At 37.5% G+C, this 20,043-nt stretch overlaps 1 protein-coding gene across 5 annotated transcripts in view; it reads right to left on the bottom strand.

Moving 5' to 3' along the window:
- asap2a (ArfGAP with SH3 domain, ankyrin repeat and PH domain 2a) overlaps positions 1–20,043 on the bottom strand; it is a 128,422-nt gene that overhangs the window by 63,858 nt on the left and 44,521 nt on the right. For all 5 annotated transcript variants that reach the window (XM_073927449.1, XM_073927448.1, XM_073927450.1 and 2 more), the window contains exon 2: positions 18,663–18,735. In XM_073927449.1, the coding sequence (XP_073783550.1) occupies positions 18,663–18,735 (73 nt within the window). The remainder of the gene's footprint in view (positions 1–18,662; positions 18,736–20,043) is intronic.

Raw genomic sequence — 20,043 nt, 5'->3', positions numbered from 1 at the left:
AGGAGAGCATCTGATTATGAGCTCTGAAGACCTGCTTCTTCAAAATCACCTGCTGGATCACAGTGACTCATCACCACCTCTCATTACAGGCCAGCAGAACTTCCGGACTTCATAAACCTAAATTTATCATAGATAATGCCGATGCTTTCTACTATCTATATTTTTCACTGAATAAGATTTTCGAGGCTGCAATATTTTATTTAAAGTTATTATTTGTGTGTGAAATGGCACAAATAAATTTTACATGTTAAATTATTAAAATCCACCAATCTTTTGCGAAACTTGTCAGTAAACTATGACTTTGTGTTTTACAGCTGATTACAGAGTCGCCTTTACTAACAAAATGTGCACAAAAAGCATCTTCAATTAATCGCCCAGCCCTAATATTAGTATATAAATAAGTACAAATTTTCATAATAATAATAATAATAATAATAATAATAATAATTCATTACAGTTATATAGCACTGTTCTAGACACTCAAAGCGCTTTACACAACGGGGGAAATCTCATCCATCACCAGTGTGCAGCATCCACCTGGATGACACGACGGCAGACATATTGTGCCAGACCGCACACTATACACCAGCTGATTGGTGGAGAGGGCAGTGATGTTGCCAAGTATAATACAGGGATGATTAGGAGGCCATGAAGAACAGAGGCCAGAGGGCAAATTTGGCCAGGATGCCGGGGTTAAACACCCAACTCTTTTTCGAAGGACATACTGGGATTTTTAACAACCACAGTGAGTCAGGACTTCGGTTTAACGTCTTACCTGAAAGATGGCACTCACTGAGCAACATAGAGTAGGGTTGCACTATGGTAGGTTTGGTACTATAATAGTATCGCGATACTATGGCTCCAAAATACTGGGGGTGCCACTGTAAACGGTAGAATCGTTACTAATGGTCTACTTACAATAGATAATGTTGGATGTGGAAAAGTCACTAAAATATTCACACGTTTGCGCAACAATAATATTTTAATAGTCTGTGAAGCCCTTTAATGTTACAAAACTGTGAAGAATTTGCACCTTTTATGGTAGCCTATTGTATGTTTTCTAATGCGTCAGTGTGAACGCACATCTGAATCGGTTCATTTCTGTTCCGGTTAATATGATTTATTAGCGACCGCGACAATCTTTTTAAAATAATTTTTAATTACTTTGGATTGTTACCTAATAAAAAATGTATGAAAAACCCAACATAGCAACAGAAAACATTGAAACAAATTTTGGTCTACTTCATATGGCCTAACTTTGTCGTAAAAATGCTCTTTTGTAACAAACTTCTTCCTGTATAATTTGTAGTTTTATTTTTATGCATTTTTGTAGGTCAGTTTTCTACAAGATAATTAAAAAGAATTAATAAATCTTAGGTGAAGTGGAGTGCAAATAATACTTTTTGGCCTTAAGGGAATTATGAATTTCATTCAAGTAGGCCTATTAATACAAAACGTACAGTATTTCTGACAATTTTCTTTATAATTTGAGTTATGAATTATAATATCACAATACTACTTGGTATCGTGATACTTCAGCTGGTATAGCATCGTAAGATTAATTAATGGTATCGCGACAACCCTTGTATAGAGTCCCTTTCACTATACTGGGGTGTTAGGACCCACACAAGTTGAGGCACCTATTAGCCCCCTTTATACATCTTCCGGCAGCAACCTAGCTTTCCCATGTGATCTCCAATCCAGGTTTTGACCAGGCCCAGCCCTGCTTAGCTTCAGTGGGTGACCATGTGAGAGTTGCAGAGAGCTAGTTGTACAAATTAGTAGTAAACTAAAATAAACTACAAATATTTTTTTTATATTTAAATTTACTATAAAATCATCAAAATTGACATTATTAAAACCACATTATTAAATTTTATGTCAAACACTACACCCATAAAATGAATGCCTCTTAATACAATGGTTAACCAAACTTCACACAAGGCTTGGGTCTTTTTTCAAAGAATTTCATGCAGGGCTCTGAAAAGTATAGCAGAGCTTATGATCTCCACACGCTTTGACATCCACAGTAGGGCTCTTCACACGTACACTGGTTTCCAGTTGATGCCGCCGCTAATGTTATGACAGTAAATCTCCAGGCTCACCGGTGTGTGTGTGTGTGTGTACAGCCTCAACACAGGCCGTGTTTGGCCTTCAAACATCCCATCTTGTTTTCTGCCGCAGTGTCCGACTGTGGATTTGGATCAGCCTTTTATTTTATGCGACATTTGAGATCTGCACATCTGCAGTGGCAAAACTCAGGCTCCAAGCTGTGTCTTCCCTTACAGTAACTCAACCCTAGCGGGCAGCTTTTCAAGCTGTGGCGTCTGAATGACAGTCTGTTGGGGGAACAGAATGACTGCTTCATTGGCCTCTCAGGGTCACCTTCAAAATCAGTCACTCAGAAATGTGGCAGTCAGGGCAATGACTTGGATATAAAGTCTCATGAAACGCACTGTTGCGCACATACATAAACAGTAGTATAATATTGACTTCCTCTTCATGGATGGTTTCTGGCTACCCACTCGTTGAACTTATTGTGTGGTTTTTTTAGACAGTCAGCCTTGTGACCACAGACATAATCATGAACTCAGACAAGCCTGAAGTGGAGGATGGGTTGGTTCATATGAGTAAAGCATGAGTCACATTTAAACAACTGTGTAGATTACACCTGGTTTATAGGAGTTTTTAAAAAAATCCCCTTCGTAATCACAATGTAAGAGTTTATCTGGAACCTGCTCAGTACTTTGTATAACTAAATAAATATAAATTATGCATCAGTTAATTCCAGCACTTGTTTTTGATTGGCTGTTTGTGTGCAGGTTATTTAGTTGAAGATCACTGAAATTTGGACATCTGTGGAATGCAAATGTCTAAACAGCCAATCACATGGCAGAAACTCCAGTGCAAAAGATGCTACATTGAGCTATTGAATCATTGATTCAACTAATTTGTAATTTATTTCACAAATAATGCAGAAATGTGCAAAGGTTAAGGAACTCCCTACTTAAAACTTGCATTACTATTTTCATTGCATCTAAAGCCTTACTCAGACCTTACTGAATTGTTTATTGGGGGTATATAAGGAATTATCAGTCTTTGCAGAGGAAATTAAGTGACTTTATAGCCATCCAAATCCAAAACATCAGTGTTTTTCTCTCACTGTCTGCATGAAAACACCCAGCTGAGGAGCCTAATTAACTTCCAGTTGAATTGCCTACTACTTTTTGACAAATAATGCAGACTAACCATGTTCCACACACAACGATGTTCTGTCTTACTGGTCGTAGACAAGCTATATATCTGAGCAATATTTATTTCACACTCTTTCACCCCTGAGCACAACAGAGACCTTCCTACCATATTTTTACGAGAAAATTCAGTAAGTTTGCTACGTCTACCTAATACACTTGAAAACAGGCAGTGGGCAAGCTAAAGGGGCGTGTTTTGCGGGGAGGGGAGAAATTTAGAGCAACAACCATATGGATTTGCATTTAATTCATGCATCATACAGTTTTACAGTCTTTATTAATGCATATTATGTTATCACAAATTGTTAAATAATTTATACTTTGTTGAATAAATTCTTTTAAATGGGGATATTTAAGCATCAGTTGTGGGTGATGACTGCATGGCTCAACTCTCCACCGGAGTGAGCCTGGGAGACAGGCTGCAAACGCTGTTTAGTTAATCTCTGTTTAGTGATGATGTTTATATTCATAAAAGGTCAGTTAAGTTAGCATTAATTTATGTTTTAATATTTTAAATTGGCATGCTGTAATAAAATATATATAATATTATATATAATAAAATTAAATAATTATAAAGTTTTAACATTTCAAACCTTCATAAAAAGTTATTAAATATAACATTGACTTTAGGTCAAAAACAATGACAGTATATTCTGACATAAGTTTTTAATAAGACTTAAAACAATGTCCATTTTTTGCCAGTGAACTGAAATTATGTGCCATGACCACAACACTATTTTAATCGTATACGGAACATCGTTAACACCTATTATCTTCTGTACACATGCGTAGGCGGCACTTTTTCCATCTCTCCTCGAAAACTACTGGTCTAAAGGACAGCAATCAAAAATTGAATTGTGCAATAGGTATTCACCAAGAGGCAACCTCCCGCTCTCTTTCGTGAAGCAAATAAGGGAGTAACTAAAAGCGATCCTCATTGAAATTCTGCTAGTCCTGACTCCATAATAGAGCAGATTTCTATTAAGCCCACTGTAAAAATGGCCCTTAAAAAGTGTTTACAGCCTGGTACATAGAACGATTTTGGTTCATGTAGCTAATATTGCCCTTCATGACAACTGTGAGGGGGAGAATTTTTTATAACTCATCCGTTTTGTTTAAGTTATATTAAGTTTGCATCATTAAGGGCATGTCCACTTTAGTCACAGCCAGGTTTCGCTGGTCGCTGTCACTTTACCTCAGCTAATTCCGGCTGATTAGCCGCTGAACTTGGCATATACATCAATTTTTTGCTTGGTTTTATGTGGTTTTATACAGTCAATTGCTTTTTAAAATTGTTTACTAAAATTATCAGGCAATATGGCATTTCCCAGATGAGTGAAATTATATACTTGTATACCATCTCTATAAATGTATTTATCATTTATAATTTTCTTTAGGACTGTTATGCACTTCAGAATCTGACAGATTGATTAGCTGCAGGCTCTAGAACAGTCATCTGAAATGTTGTCATGCAGTGTTACTGCAATGTTTCATCAATAGCCTTGCATCTACCAACACAGACACAATTTTAAGTGTTTGGAAGAAATTTGCGTTTTGGCGAAATGGCTAAGGTTGGCCAAGCCTACTTGTTTTCTTGCTTCTTTTGCGTTCTTCAGAAACCTACGGGTGACGTCACGAATACTTTGTCCATATCTTTTACAGTCTATGGTATTGACCCAGAGAATGATCACACAAACATGTTTATCTGGCTTTCAATGACGGAGGAGTGGTCGTTTGAGTGCACCAAATAGTGAAAAGTGTATGGAACATGGTTAGTGTACGTTACCAATGTCGTGTGGTGATTTAACTGCAGTGATGGAGTAATGGACATCATTCTAAAAGTCATTTAGCAAATCCTTATTGGCCACTGAAATGCACTGTAATTTGAATCAGAAAAGTGGCATTCTGTGTATTAAAAATAGACATATACATTTGTAAAATGCTCGAAATTTAGCACTCTTGTTAGAGTTTTGTTACTCCAATATGGACTGATGGCATAAAGATTGTGTCAACATTGTAATGTCAACGCCCTATGTGAATCTAGTATGATTTTAAACGAGGTTACAACTAAATTCTGTAGGAGTTCTTAGGCCAAATGTAAAGATCTGCAAAAGATCCCGCATGTGACTGAGCATGTGAAAGATCATGTGAGACACACAGTTCCAGGTTTGTAGGATTACAAACCACGAAATTATCTTCATCCAAAAGCAAGTGTTCAATCACTGAGGAGTTTTTTCTTGTACAGACGCCCCCATGAGAATCAATTGGCATGGCAATTGGGCTTTTGTGCAAGTTACTCAATATCAACATTATAGGTCTCAAACTCGATTGCTGGAAGACCACAGCTATGCACAATTTTGCTCCAAACTAATCAAACACAGATGATCCAACTAATCAAGGTGTTCAAGACTACTAGAGACAATTAAGCAAGTGTAAGTTGAAGCTGGTTGGAACTCTGAGTTTGAGACCACTTATTAACATCATTTTTATTATCGACTAATTATTAGTCTGACAATTTTGAGAAGAAATTTAATTACCATTGCATTACCCTAAAAAAAAAGCTGTTGCTCATGATTTTGAGAAGATTTCTATACAGGTTTTGCTCTAAATGATCCTCTACACACCAATGAGAATGAAAGTCAATACACCTGCTACTGTGCCACTTTATGCCAGTCCAAGGTTTCATTATTTTGTGAAAGCCTCTAGCAGGCTTCAGGCTCCAACCAGACACAGGAAAAGATGCTCCAGTTCTGTCAGTGTCTCTCGCCTGCACTTTCTCCTGTCCTCTCTGGAAAGCGTGAAGCTCGCTGTCTGCGATAGACACTGCACTGATCATCATGCATAAATAATCCACGGCTGGTAGACAGAAGTGCTTGTTTCTTGGGAGAAGTGAGGAGTCTTGGATGTGTCAGGAGTGAAAGCTGATCTCATTCACCTTGCCGAAGACACACTGCCACTAGCTCTTTTTTAAAATAAAAAAACAAAAGAATGCTGGCAAATGAGACAGCAAGTCAATAGTCTGAATGCAAATACTATATCAAAAGCCCCTTTCACACATACAGACTTTTACGGAAAATTACCGGCAATTTTCCAGAAAGGTCAGTATGTGTGAACAGGCCCTTTTTGAAAATACCGGTAAATTTGTTAAGGCTATTATCCAGAAAGAGAAATTGTAACATTACCATTAATTTGCCGGAATGCTGCGCTGTGTGAACGCAGAAGAAAAATTGCCAAAAAGAGCGTGTGCACGTCTAAAATGTGCTGACGTGAGACGTCTACTTTAGCCAATCAGTACAGTCAGACGCAAGCACACACACATATTATGTACATCTCGACATGTGAAAGTGTTTCCCCATATGTTTTCATCAAAGTTGTTCACAATACTTATCCATCCACAGAGATTGTGATGTAGTCTGTCAAATGTTTACAAATACAAGCGCAGCCGTTTAATGGTCATTTTTGGTTAATGATGTCAGAATTTACCGGTATTTTGGAACGGATGTGTGAATGGTATTTCCGGAAAAATTCCGTAACCTTCTCGCCTGTGTGAACAGTGCTTTTTTTAATCTGCCGGTAAAGTCGATCCAGAAAATTTCTGGATATTTACGGTATCACTGTGTGAAAGGGGCTAATGTCTGTGCATGATTACTCTTAATAATTAATACTTACATTTTGCAAATTGCTTATCTGAACTAATCAAATAAAATTAGTAGATTTTGCAATTAAGCAGTCTTTGTTTAACCACAATCTTTGAATATATCAAAGGGCAAACACTGAGTTTGAACAAGTTTTATTCTACCATAACTCAGATTTTATTTGGGGTTTTAATATTAATTTTAGTGAAAATTGTGGTGCAGTTTTGCCTTTCTTTATTATTTCTATATCATTGATTAATTTTCCTTCAGCTTAGTCCCTATTTATCAGGGTTCACCATAGCGAATGAACTCCCGACCACTCTGGCACGTTTTACGCAGCGGATGCCCTTTAAGTCACAACCCAGCACTGGGAAATTATTTCTATATTACTTAGTATTTATTTTAGTTACTTTATTAATTTAACTGAAAATGAGAAATATTTTCATTACAATTAGCCATTTTTCTTTCTTTTTTTTATCCAAATAAATATTATTTAAAGCCAGGGTACTCAACAGGGGGCCAGCAGGCGCTTCCAGTCCATCTAGATTAATTTTGTGGCCCGCATCATGGTGAAGATTAATGGATTCTTTTTTTATTATAACTTGTGCTCGCACCATGCCTTTTGGGTTTGTTCATATTATATTGCATCTAAAAACTGTGTTGAAAATGCGAGGAGCACCATTTCCTTCACCCATTTTAATGACCAACTAAAAATTAATGTACTAGTAAGACTACTATACCATTACTACTAGTAGCTATAATAATAATTATCAGGGCTTGACTTTAACTTTTTTAGTTTTCCAATGTTACTAGCCACTCACTATTTTCACTAGCCACAATTTTGCTGTTGGGAAAATATATTTTATATGCATAAATTTGACTTTGGCATGCTGAAGTTAACTGTAATTTTACTTGATTTAAACTGTGTGTTATGTCCACGTGGCTTCTCAGTCATTTAACTTTTTCGTGTGTTGTGTTGTGTATGAGCTTGCTTGCAAAGAAGTTGTGGTTCCATAGAGTCGCAATGCAATTAGTTTTATTTCTCATCACTTTTTAGGGCTTAAAACAAAGGATTTACCCTTTTTTTCTCTGGCCACACTAACTAATTATTTCCTTGCCACACATTTTATATAGTGTGTCAAAAAAAGCTAACTATAGCAGTATACATACACATTTTGTTCAACAAAAATGTTCTTAAAAAATGTTTAAATAAAATGAAATTTTTATGTTATCAAGAAATATACACAGTAGTTTGTCCAGGCAAAATGTCCCAGATCCCTAGTTAACTATATATAAAGGGAGAGTTAATCTCCTATTAGATCAATGTTATTGTAAAGAATGATAATTACACCATATTAATAAAAATAACTGTAAGCAAAAGAAAACGTGAAAAACATTTTGTGTGCAATAATGAAAGGATGATAGCACACATACGGTTAATGTTAGGCCCATTAAATATCTGTTCAAAGAATGGTTAAAGGGAAAGCAGCAACCACTGCTACTTACAAAAAACCTGGAGCTCTGAAAACCAGCAGGACTCTGGATGCACGAGCACCATTATTTCCAGTCCATTTCAAAGAGTTTTGTTTCCAGACACGTTTGCTTCATGCAACGAAACAGGACGCGGGAGCTTTTAAGCAATCGCGGGCTTCACATCTTCACATTCAGTACATCACTGTTTTCATTTATCAGTTGTGCTGCTTCTCGATTCTAAGATTACATTTGCACGCATCTTGACAAGTGGTTTTAAACTAAAATTTAAATCTTTAGTGACAAGCCAGCACTGGCAACTTTGAAATTATTTTCAACCAGAAAAGTGACTAGTGGGGGGTGGCTGTCTAACCCGCCACAGCTGAAATCTACCTGCATTTGGCAGAGGCGGACATTAATATCAAGCCCTGCTAGTAATAATAACAATAATAATAATATCAACAACAACTTTTGTAAAGACCCTGCGTAAAACGCACACCATATATAAATAAAAAAGTATTGATTTGTGTAGATGCAAAAATGCTTTTTTTATGGTTCTGATTTACTTTACTGACAAATATTTTTAGCATTAAATTCAGTATTATCTTTATTTTATAAGGACACACCAGACTTGGTAATAAAGAGCATTTTAAAGACAGAAAAACAGCTGAAAGTATCTATTATTTTACATAAAGTCTTATGATGCAAATTGTAATTTGTGTCCCTTCGCATTTTATGTGGTTTAAATGTGCCACCCTTGGTCTCGAAACTTTAGTAGCCCTGGTTTAAAGCAACAATATAGTTTAATTGCATGTTTTTATTTGTAGTCAGTTACCTTCCATAACCCTGGTTTAACCTCATAAGTTACTCATGCAAAACATAACGTATACTTTTAAAATGAACATATTAACTGTTTTGGCATCACAGAGGCGCAGTGTGTAGCACAATAACCTCGGTTCAAGCCCCGGCTGGGTCAGTTGGCATTTCTGTGTGGAGTTTGCATGTTCTCCCCAGGTTCATGTGGGTTTCCTCTGGGTGCTCTGGTTACACCCACAGTCCAAAGACATGTGGTACAGGTGAATTGAATAAGCTTGTATGGCCTTAGTGTATGTATGTGAATGTAAGAGTATATAGGTGTTTCCCAGTGCTGTGTTGCAGCTGGAAGGGTATGCGCTGCGTAAAACATATGCTGGAAAAGTTGGCGGTTCATTCCGCTGTGGCTACCCCAGATTAATAAAGAAACTAAACCGAAAAAGAAAATGAATGAATGAATGAATGAATGAATGAATGAAAATGAACTGTTTTGTTATGCTTTAATCCTCACAGCATTTTCTGTGCAATGAGAACAGACCAGACAAAGGCTTATGATCAGAGCATTGAATGACATTCCCATCAAGGCTTATGTAATACAGCTTCTCTAATGAACAGCCTTTCTTGACTGATTTAACAAAGTGTTTGTATACAGCTATTAAAGGTTCACACTGAAGTGTAGGCCTTTTATTCATTTACATATACATAGTCACATACGGATATTAATTTTTTGATGTAACATGGTGACACCTAAATGTACTTTCAGCATTTAAAACTGATTTTATTATTGGATGATTCATTTAGAATAATATACAGTCATATTTTTAAATATTACTATCTTCTGTACTAGGCATGGTACGATAACCTTTTTCTAGGTTTACTGCAGTGTGGAAAAGTCAAGGTTTTAAAATCGCAAAAAAATCTGTTATACCATTGCTAAGGTACAGTTAGGTCTATAAATATTCGGACACCGACACAATTCAAACATTTTTGGCTCTATACATCAACACAATGAATTTGAAATTAAAGAGCCCATATTATGGGTTTTTGAAAATTCCCCTCCATGTAGTGTGTAACACAGCTCTAATTGAAGTGAAGTATCCAGCTAAGGCTTAAATCTGTAAGAATACAGTGTTTAAAACGGTTGATTCATCTATAAAAGAGTCGAGTCATAGTGCTTCAAACGAGTCGCCTTGATACCGATTCATTAGGTGTTTCGCCATGACGTACGAACGAAACCAAGTTATTCACGTGCACGCGCAAACCCGGGAGATTTCAAACCTGAGGCCCCGCCCTCTGACGCAGGAACCCAGACACACACACACACCCACAAACACACGCACACAAACATGCCGGTCGATTGAAGTCACACTGCAGATGGATATATTGAGTCTCTACCCAAAGATGAAACCTCAGCATTATAACCAAGCAGTTGGAAACTTCTGGAAGCTACATGCTACAAAGAATACTTCATCTGAGTTTGTTAAAGGAAGGATCAGTAAAGAGTAACTGATGGACGTCAGGATGGGTTTCTTCCATTTCTCAAGTGTAAGTACGTGCGGTTAAAGTTGTTGCCTCGTTTACTCTAGCTTGCAAATGTATTTAGTTGTGATTTGTTACTTGTAACCGCGTGTACTGTATCAGGTTAACTGGATATATTATCTTATCGCGTGCAAAGTCACGTTAAAAACGCGACGCGTGCTGTTTGTTTATGGAGCTCCGTGCTAGAGTTCCGCTACCGCGATTTATTCGGAAATTTATTCCCGCGCCGCAGAAATCTGGCGCGGGGACAGCCGCGGGAATAAATTTCCGAATAAATCGCGGGAGTGGTCGGTAACGGGTTTAATTTGGGACGGGAGCGGGGTGTCTAGCAATATCACGGATATTGCTATGCGAATTAGAAAGAGAGAGTCTGCGTGGTGCTTGTGTGTGTGTTAGTGCGCACGCGCGTATGAGAGAGAGAGAGAGAGAGAGAGAGAGAACGAACGAACGAACGAACGAACGAGCTCTGTGTGCTTTGTGCTGTGTGTATGTGTTTATACAGAGAGCTTGGCTGTCTGGACTGTATACTGGTTGATTTTTGGTTGTGTTCTCCGCTCTAGCGGGACCGGGCGCGGCGGGCAGAAAACGGAGCGGGTTCTCAGGCTAAAACCTGGCGGGTGCGGGCGGAAGCGGGAGCGTTGTCATCCGGAGGTGTGTGTGTGTTTTTGTGTGTGTGTGGTATGGCGAGTACACGACTGTCTCCTTCGTTCGGTTATCCGTGGCACTATCCACTCGCCATAGTGTGGCAGCTAAAATCCACGCCTACACTATCGAGCGTGTATGAAATGTGATTACTTTTTAAATTGCTGATTAGCTATTGGCCATTTCACTCTCTGACTGAAGGCAGTCGACCAATCGCGACAGACTGTCATCGGTCCAATCAGCGCAGATTAGCTCCGCGCTAAGGAGGGGTTTGGGAACAAATGAATCACTGGACGATTCATACAGGAGTCGCTGGGATAATTAGCTAAAAATAAATGCAGATTATAAGACCATGAAAGTGTTTTTTGACCTTGCATGCATATTAGACTGTTGTTGGAGACCCTTACAACCAGGATATGACCCTATTTCATGTATAATATGGGCTCTTTAAACAAACAAGAGGTGCTCAAACTGCATACTGTCGGCTTTAGTTTGTGGGTCTTTACATCCAAATCAGGTGATTGCTGTAGGAATTACAACACTTTGCAAATGTGCCTCCTGCTTGTTAAGAGACCAAACGTAATTAGACAGAATAATAATTAGAATCAAATTTCACTTTTTAATACTTGGTTGCAAATTCTTTGTAGTCAATTACAGCCTGAAGTCTGGAATGCAAAGACATTACCCAACGCTGGGTTTCACTTTTTTTTTACCCACGCATTTAAAAAGAACTAATTGTAGAGCAGTAATCACAATACCGTATAATACCATGAAACTGTGACATTTTTATCCAAGGTTATCATACAGTCAGAAAGGTATACCAGCCCATGCCTATTCTATACTATTATCTTTATATCTGATATACTTTTTTTATAAAAAAAAAAAAAAGTAGTGATATCCAAATATACTTACAGCATTTAAAAAACTAATTAAAATAGTTTTAGTTGTTTTGTATTTAGACAAAACGATATATTACACGAGTCATAGCAACAGCACTGCTTGCATTTGCATTACTATTATTAGCTCTAATTCTGTCTGATATGCAAATATGCCCGAGATGTTAAACAGCAGGCAGGTGTGTTTAGCTCAGTAAAATGCAAATAAGGAAGAAGAAAAAAAAAAAAAGAGTTCAGGTTTGCAAATCATTTGCAACAATGGAATGTTAATTTGTCTAAGTAAACAAGCTTAACAGATCTTACTGAAGCAAATCCAGTACACAGGAAACAGTGGAGCCCTATAAAATACATTTTATTTTTTCCCAGTATTCCATTCATTTACTTTTCAGCTTAGTATTTTTATTAATCTGAGGTTGTCACACAAAACCAATCTCCTCAATGACTGTTTCAATAGCTACGTTTCCATCCACCTGTTTTTATGCGCATTTTGGATATGCGCATAAAAAACCGGTTGATGGAAACCCCAAGATGTGCATCAATTTTGAAACTGCACATAAAAAACGTATGCACATAACTGAATATGATCAACTTTTTATACGATAAGAAAAATGTGCATAAACATTAGGGGTGTAACAATTTATCGTTGTACGATTTATTGTGATGCAAAAATGTGACAATATGCATCGTGGCTTTATGACGATTTTATTACGATATGACGTCCGTTTTCTCTTATTAGTTGAGCTGTTTGTACGTGAGCTACATTCCACCTGCTGTCGCACGTGAGTTCAGATTGCAGCAGCAGTATTGTTAGCAGACCAAGATGATTGGAGTTGAAATAGAGGATGGCCCATCCTCTCAAAATCAGACGTCTGGCAACATTTCGGTTGTACAGTCATTGCTTTAGACTCGTCCGCTTTTTGACACGCATACTGGGTCAAACATAGCCGAAGTTTTAAAGTCTTCACAGTGATTTACATACTTTGCACAGCGACAGGGATACCTCCTTATGGTGTTGAAAGAGTCACATACTGTATTTATAAGGTACAATTCACCCTAAAATATCATTCTGTCTTGATATAATGATGTATTGGCGGCCGCAAAATCGCACATGACGTGAGATGACCGTGAGCTGTTACTACAGAGGGCGGACTATGATAGACGCGCGCGCGTCTGCTTCAGTGAACAGAACCTACAGGTTGTGACTAAAAGGTAATAAAGTAGTAAACAACATTCAGTTTGTGGAACAGAGTGATCGTTCAGGAGCCGTGTGGGAAATATGAACAGCAGTGGAAATGAAACCTAAACCGTGCACATTATTTAAATAATCATATCGCATTTTAGAGTTATGATTATGACGAGCATGAACTCTGAGTACAGAGGTACACAAAAATGCACGTCAACATGATACACTTGATAGCGCCGACATCAGAGACGCCGAAGAAATAGTAAACCTGCCTAAACTGCTGAAAAGAGCCACGACTGTCCTGTGTACTGAAAAGACGGCCACCCTGTCACTCATCATGCCCAACATGTAGACAGCCATCCATAAAAACCTCTCAGACAGATACACATAAGTTCAGGATTATTTTATAGAACTGCTGATTACCTGGAAATGTAGATTTTTTGTTTTGTTTTGTTTTTTTTGCACACACAAAAAACACAAGTGACCAAGCAAAGCATTAAGCTCTTACTGTTAAATTCAATTGAATTGAATCATTTCAATAATATTTTATAAGAAGTTTTTAAATTGTTTTATTTTCCAGAGACAGTCCTGTTTAATTTATTTTATTAAAGAAGGTTCAGTTTAACAAGTTGAAACAAAAGAAATACATTACAAATAGTTTACTTGTTTAAATAGTTTTTTTTTTATAAAATATATATTTTTTTACTTTGTTAAATAGTTTTTTAAAATAAAATTTGCATTTCAGTTTAATTTTTATTCCAAATATTGTGATACATACCGAATCGTGAACATCATACCGTGATACACATTGTATCGTGAGCTGAGTGTATCGTTACACCCCTAATAAACATCAATGGAAACACTTTTACCGAACAAATTCCAGTATGTGCTTCAAAAAAGTCATGTGATGTTGTTATAAGAGATCATGTGATGATAAAAATGTGTGTGAATGGATAAACCATCAGGCTGAGCACACTGTAAAACATCTGAAATGTTGTTTTAGTCATTCTAAAACGCCGTAACCATCTCAGTATTGGTGTTATTATATTATTAATGACCTCCAGAATCAAGAGCGTCTGTGCTCCGCATGTCACGCCTTTAATCGCCACCGCATGTTCACTGCATGTCTGGATTGTCTCCTGAGACACAAGTCATTTATTAAATGAAGAAAAGATTCGCGCAGCTTCTTCTAGGGCAGCAAATTTAGTTTTTCCGGTTGATATTTGGCACCAGATAATCAGAAAGTGATTTTGTTTGCTTTGACTCGTTGGATAGAAATGCTGCTTTATCTTTTCGCACATCTTTTATGCCATAATCCAGTTTTGCACATAAAGTTTGACAACCATAGGATGCAATTACAAACACTGGAAGAACAGAGGCTGAACTTGAAGCAAAGAACGAACCACACTGAGTTGAGACTGGTTGGACATGATGTGGTGGGGATGTCAAAAGGAATCTAATATTTCACCTTTCTGAAGCAGTGCAGATTCAAAGTAGCCCTCAAATGAGAGAAAGTGTGTTGAGGAACAAGCAGATCTGTACAGAACTCTTCCCCCTAATATCGATCAATCTCCAAAGATTAACCATTAGCTATTTCGACTAGGAGGAGAAACTTCTCTCACTAGGGTGGTCATGATTAGACATGGGACGATAACCATTTTCAAGGTATACCGCGGTTTGGAAACGTTAAGGTTTTAAAACAGTCAAAATTTTCTGTACTACTGTTCTTAAGGTACGTGTACGATTTTTTATATACGTTTTTGTTTTAGTTTTTTAGGACGAAAGTATTTTCAGCAGAAAAATATCCAAAGAATTTTAAAAAAGCAGACAGCAGAATGATTCAATGATTCATTTTCATTATTCAGGCTGACATGTTTACAGTTCCAAAATATTATAAATCTTTCAAAAAATAAAATACATTGTTTTTAAAGGTGAAAAAAAGTTTTAGTTTTTTTACCCAGACTTTTAAAAAGACTATATTTTAGAGCAGTAACCACAATACGATGATACTGTGAAACCGTGAGATTTTTATCCAAGGTTATCACACCATCAGAATCTTGTACTGGCCCATGTCAGTCATGATAAGATTTACACTTTTCCCCATTCACAGCCAGTAAGTGGACCATTTTCATATTTCTATAGTCTTTGCAGTGCAAAGTTTGCACCCCAGCTTTGGGTATCCCATCAGCACGTCCAGCAGATGGACAGACACGACGGGTGTGCGTCCCCGGTACAGCTGTCCCCTGGGGTGCGAGAGAGACAGCTGTCCCGCGTGAACAGAGCCAGCAGTGTTCCTGGAAAAGTGTCGGTCAGCAGAGCGCGGCGTTACGCTCTCGAAACAAACAGTGTGTGAATGAGGCGTGTTGTCATAGGCAGAGACAGGCGGCACAATGGAGAGCTGCTCAACCTCAGTACGGGCCAATGCGGCACACAACAGCCCTTCAGCACACTTTCAGAACTGGAGATATTCAGTCGAGCAACACTCGGAAGCACTTGTTATATTCCAGGAAGAGCACAGGTCTGCTCAGGCTGGGTCAGCGTGAACATAACAGACTGTCAGCAGCATTATGTAAATACAGTCTCCCAACCAGACACGGCTAGGTGGAGACACAAAGCACTCTTTTTTTTATTTATGCCAATATTAGGTAGAGCTGGACGGTTATTCAAAATGAAATCGCAAACATGATTAAGCAAAGCTGCAATTTTGGGAAAAGCACATTGTTGGGATTAGGGATGGGTATCATTAAGGTTTTACGGTATTACTACTTTTATCAATAGCATTTATCAGTTTGGTACTTTAACGGTTCTCTTATGGCTTGTTTCCACTGACTGGTACAGTACAGTACAGTAAGGTTTGGGTCAGTACGGGTCACCTTTATCAGGCTTTGCGTTTCCACTACCAAGGGTACCCTTTTGGCGGGCATGGTGTATGACAGAAAGTTTCAGTCGACGTCATTTTTGCTCAAGAAAATGTCTACAGTAAAGCTGTCCGGGTCGCTAAAATATCATATGAGAAGCACTTCTCACAAAACAGATGTTTTATACACATAAATACTTCTGTATAAATGTTTATTACTAACTTTTCTATTAATAGAATTTGATTTTAACTGCAAATCAATGACAGCGTGAAATAGCATACTGTCTTTTTCATTTCGTTCAATTTGCCAAACTTAAAATGTTACAAATTGCCTCCAAACACATCTACAACTAGCCCAACCGTTGATCATACTACAAGCAAGTTATAACTACAATGCTATAAGAGAAAATAGTCATTCATTGTTTACCTGCCTTTTTTGTCTATGACTGACTCAGCTTACCTCACCGCTTCTGACAAGACAAGTCTTCAAGTTCATGTGACACTGACAGTGTCATGTGATTCATTCATTCTTTTTTTTGCTTAGTCCCTTTATTAATCTGGGGTCGCCACAGCAGAATGAACCGCCAACTTATCCAGCATATGTTTTACACAGCTGATGCCCTTCCAGCTGCAACCCATCACTGGGAAACATCCATACACTCTCATTCACACACATACACTACGGAGTTGATCTTACCCAAATAACCTGTACCGCATGTCTTTTGACTTGTGGGGGAAACCGGAGCACCCGGAGGAAACCCACGCAAACATGGGGAGAACATGCAAGCTCCACACAGAAATGGCAACTAACCCAGCCAAGGCTCGAACCAGCAACCTTCTTGCTGTGAGGCGACAGCACTACCTAAAGTGCCACCACATCGCCATGAACTAATCACTTCCTGAAATTGATTCATTGATTCAAAATGATTCATAATCACATGACTTTGGAATTATTAAACAGAAAGATTTACTTCAAACTCTCAACTGAATTTATGAGTTCGGAGTAAAAACATAATAATATATGTGGTATTTTCAAGTGTTTTGAGATATACTAGCATTTACAGCACAGAGCCATAGTTCATTGAGAAGCTATGTGACACATCCTTCATTATCACGCCCCATTCACACGGGGTGTCAGCTTCAACGCTTCCTATTCACTTTGAATAGGTGACGTCAGGTGTTGCCGAACTGCATTGCGGATCCGTCTGCACCACTTCAGTGCCGTTGCTCGCTGCAGAAGTTAAAACTTTCTCAACTTTTCAAGCGCCGACGGAAGCATCAGCCAATCAGATCGCTGTATGCAAATACACCAGCTCAGACAGTGGCCGATTGCTGACTAATTTCACTGGCTGATGCTGCTAAAATTGCGTTAGTCCCAACTTTAGACACACCCTATATCAAGCATTGACGCTGAAGCCCCGTTTGAATGGGGAGATTTGTTTCTCCTTTGGGAAATGACTTACACATTTATTAAGGCCACGTGAAGCAATTTATTCAGTGTATAAAACTTAACGATTCATTTTTATTGTCTTACTGTTCATTTTGTTATTAAACATTTGAAAAGTTTAAAATCTGTTTTTGCCTTAAATTAATTCATGTTAGTACTCTTAGAATTTATTGCAATCTTTATCTCGATGGACATTGAATTTACTTAACTAATAACACAAAACATACAAAAGCAGCAAACACATTAATCTATGTATAAAGCATGAAGGTGTAGGTTTTATAGGTGGTTGTTAAATGCAGAGCTTCTCTATATAAAAGCTAAAAAAAAACACATGTGCAAGTTCTGAAAGAGATCAAACCTCAGCCAGGTAAGGAAAAGTAACGCAAAAACACTCAAAAGTAATATAACACATTACTTTCCATAAAAAGTAATTAAGTAAGGCAATTATTAGGTTACTAAATTATTAAGCAGTTACTTTTTTGAGGAGTAACTCAATATTGTAATGCACTACTTTCAAAACTTTTCACTGTTTGTATTATTAAATACATATAAAGCAGCTAAACAACACCAACAACCATAATAACTATGAACAAATTCAGATTTATTGAGATAACCAACAGAAAAGCAGTCACATTCTCTAGGACTATACAACCAAGTGTAAAATCCTGATTGATTCAGCACTGTAAAAACCCAGAGAGACACCGAACATCTCTGAAAATCAAAACCAAACACACCACCACCACCTCTTCCAAACTTTTCAGCACGATCATCATATCATGTATCAAAAATGTCACCTTTAGATAAAGCGGAGCACATTCCTAGTGTCAGATGAATGTGCAGATGTGCTGCAGAGATTTCCTGACTGTAATCTAATCAGACGACAGACAGCCACATCATGAGAGGCGCTGAGATGATGAATGATCACTTACCCAGACCCGAGGCGTAAATAGCCTTAACTGACTTCTTCATCTTGTAAAGGACACTGCGGTCCACATCCAGGGCCTAAACACACACACAGAGAGAAAAAGAAGGAGAGATATATACATATGAGATACAAATGCAGATATTCAGAAATTCATTATATAATGATAATAAATGTGCACAATATTAATATCATGGTTACTTCAAAATACAGCTAATAATTAACTCCAGACTCAAACTAAAAGTGCTCCAGGGGTAATTAATGTGTCAGTGCTCTTTGGATAAGAGATTCATGAAGATAAACAACAGAAGTCTAAGGCACTTTAAAAGTTTTAGTTATTCACTGTTAACAAAAATAATAATAATAATCAAAGTCTAAGGCACTTAAAGGAAAAAAAGTTAATAAATAGGCAATAATGAATCTAAGGTGATGTCAATGTCTTAGTAAATGCCCATTAATGAAAAAAAGGCATAATTCATTAAATGTAATTAATAAAGTAATCACTGATTTGATTTTAACGAATTAACTAACGTTTACTATAAGGAGAACTACAATACATACTAAACAAACATTAAAGCAATACACCAAGTATTTTTTGGTTATTTTACTCAGTAAAGTACATTTAATTTGAAGCTTCGGTCAATATTGTTACAATATGGTCACAGTGTATCGCTTCAACAATTAATCGCAACAAGAAAATTGATACCGGCAGAAACCTAAGAGAGATACAACATGATTCTCAAAGTGTTTAGAGAAGTAGTGACACTAATTAATAATAAAGGGTCCTTGATTATGGTTTCACTGTTAAATTTAGTGTATAATGTTTCTGTTTGAGCACAAACAACATCTGCAAAATTGTCAAACTCAAAGTTTTAAGCTAAGAGAGAGGTTTTCTGTGCAGGTCTATGACAAATTACTGGTAGGGACTACAAGGGTGGGGAACGTTGATCTTGGAGGGCCGGTGTTCCTGCAGAGTTTACCTACAACCCTAATCAAATACACTTGAACAAGCTAATCGAAATCTTCAAGATTCAGGTAGGTATAATTTTTCAGGGTTAGAGCCCACCAGAAACAACGTTCCCTACCCTTGGATTACAATGACCTTATATCCGGCTTTGTGACATCATCAACTCTGAATTTACATAAACTTCACCCCTGAGTGTGACATTTCCTTCAAAATCCACTGGGCAGTGAGCCAATAATAAGACACTGGGGCATCTGACAAATCAGAGCCAATTGTGCATTTCTGACAGAGGGGCTTTACACAACCAGAGAGTCAACAGACCATTTTTAGAAGAACAAAGACAATGGAGTAGAATAAAAATAGAATGTGTGAAAAATATTGAGTTTTTTTAGCCATAAATGAAGCTTATACAGTTTGTATACAT

The sequence above is a fragment of the Danio rerio genome, chromosome 17 (assembly GCF_049306965.1).
Source record: "Danio rerio strain Tuebingen ecotype United States chromosome 17, GRCz12tu, whole genome shotgun sequence".
Taxonomy (NCBI): Eukaryota; Metazoa; Chordata; class Actinopteri; order Cypriniformes; family Danionidae; genus Danio; species Danio rerio.
This window is presented reverse-complemented; position numbering and strand designations above follow the sequence as displayed.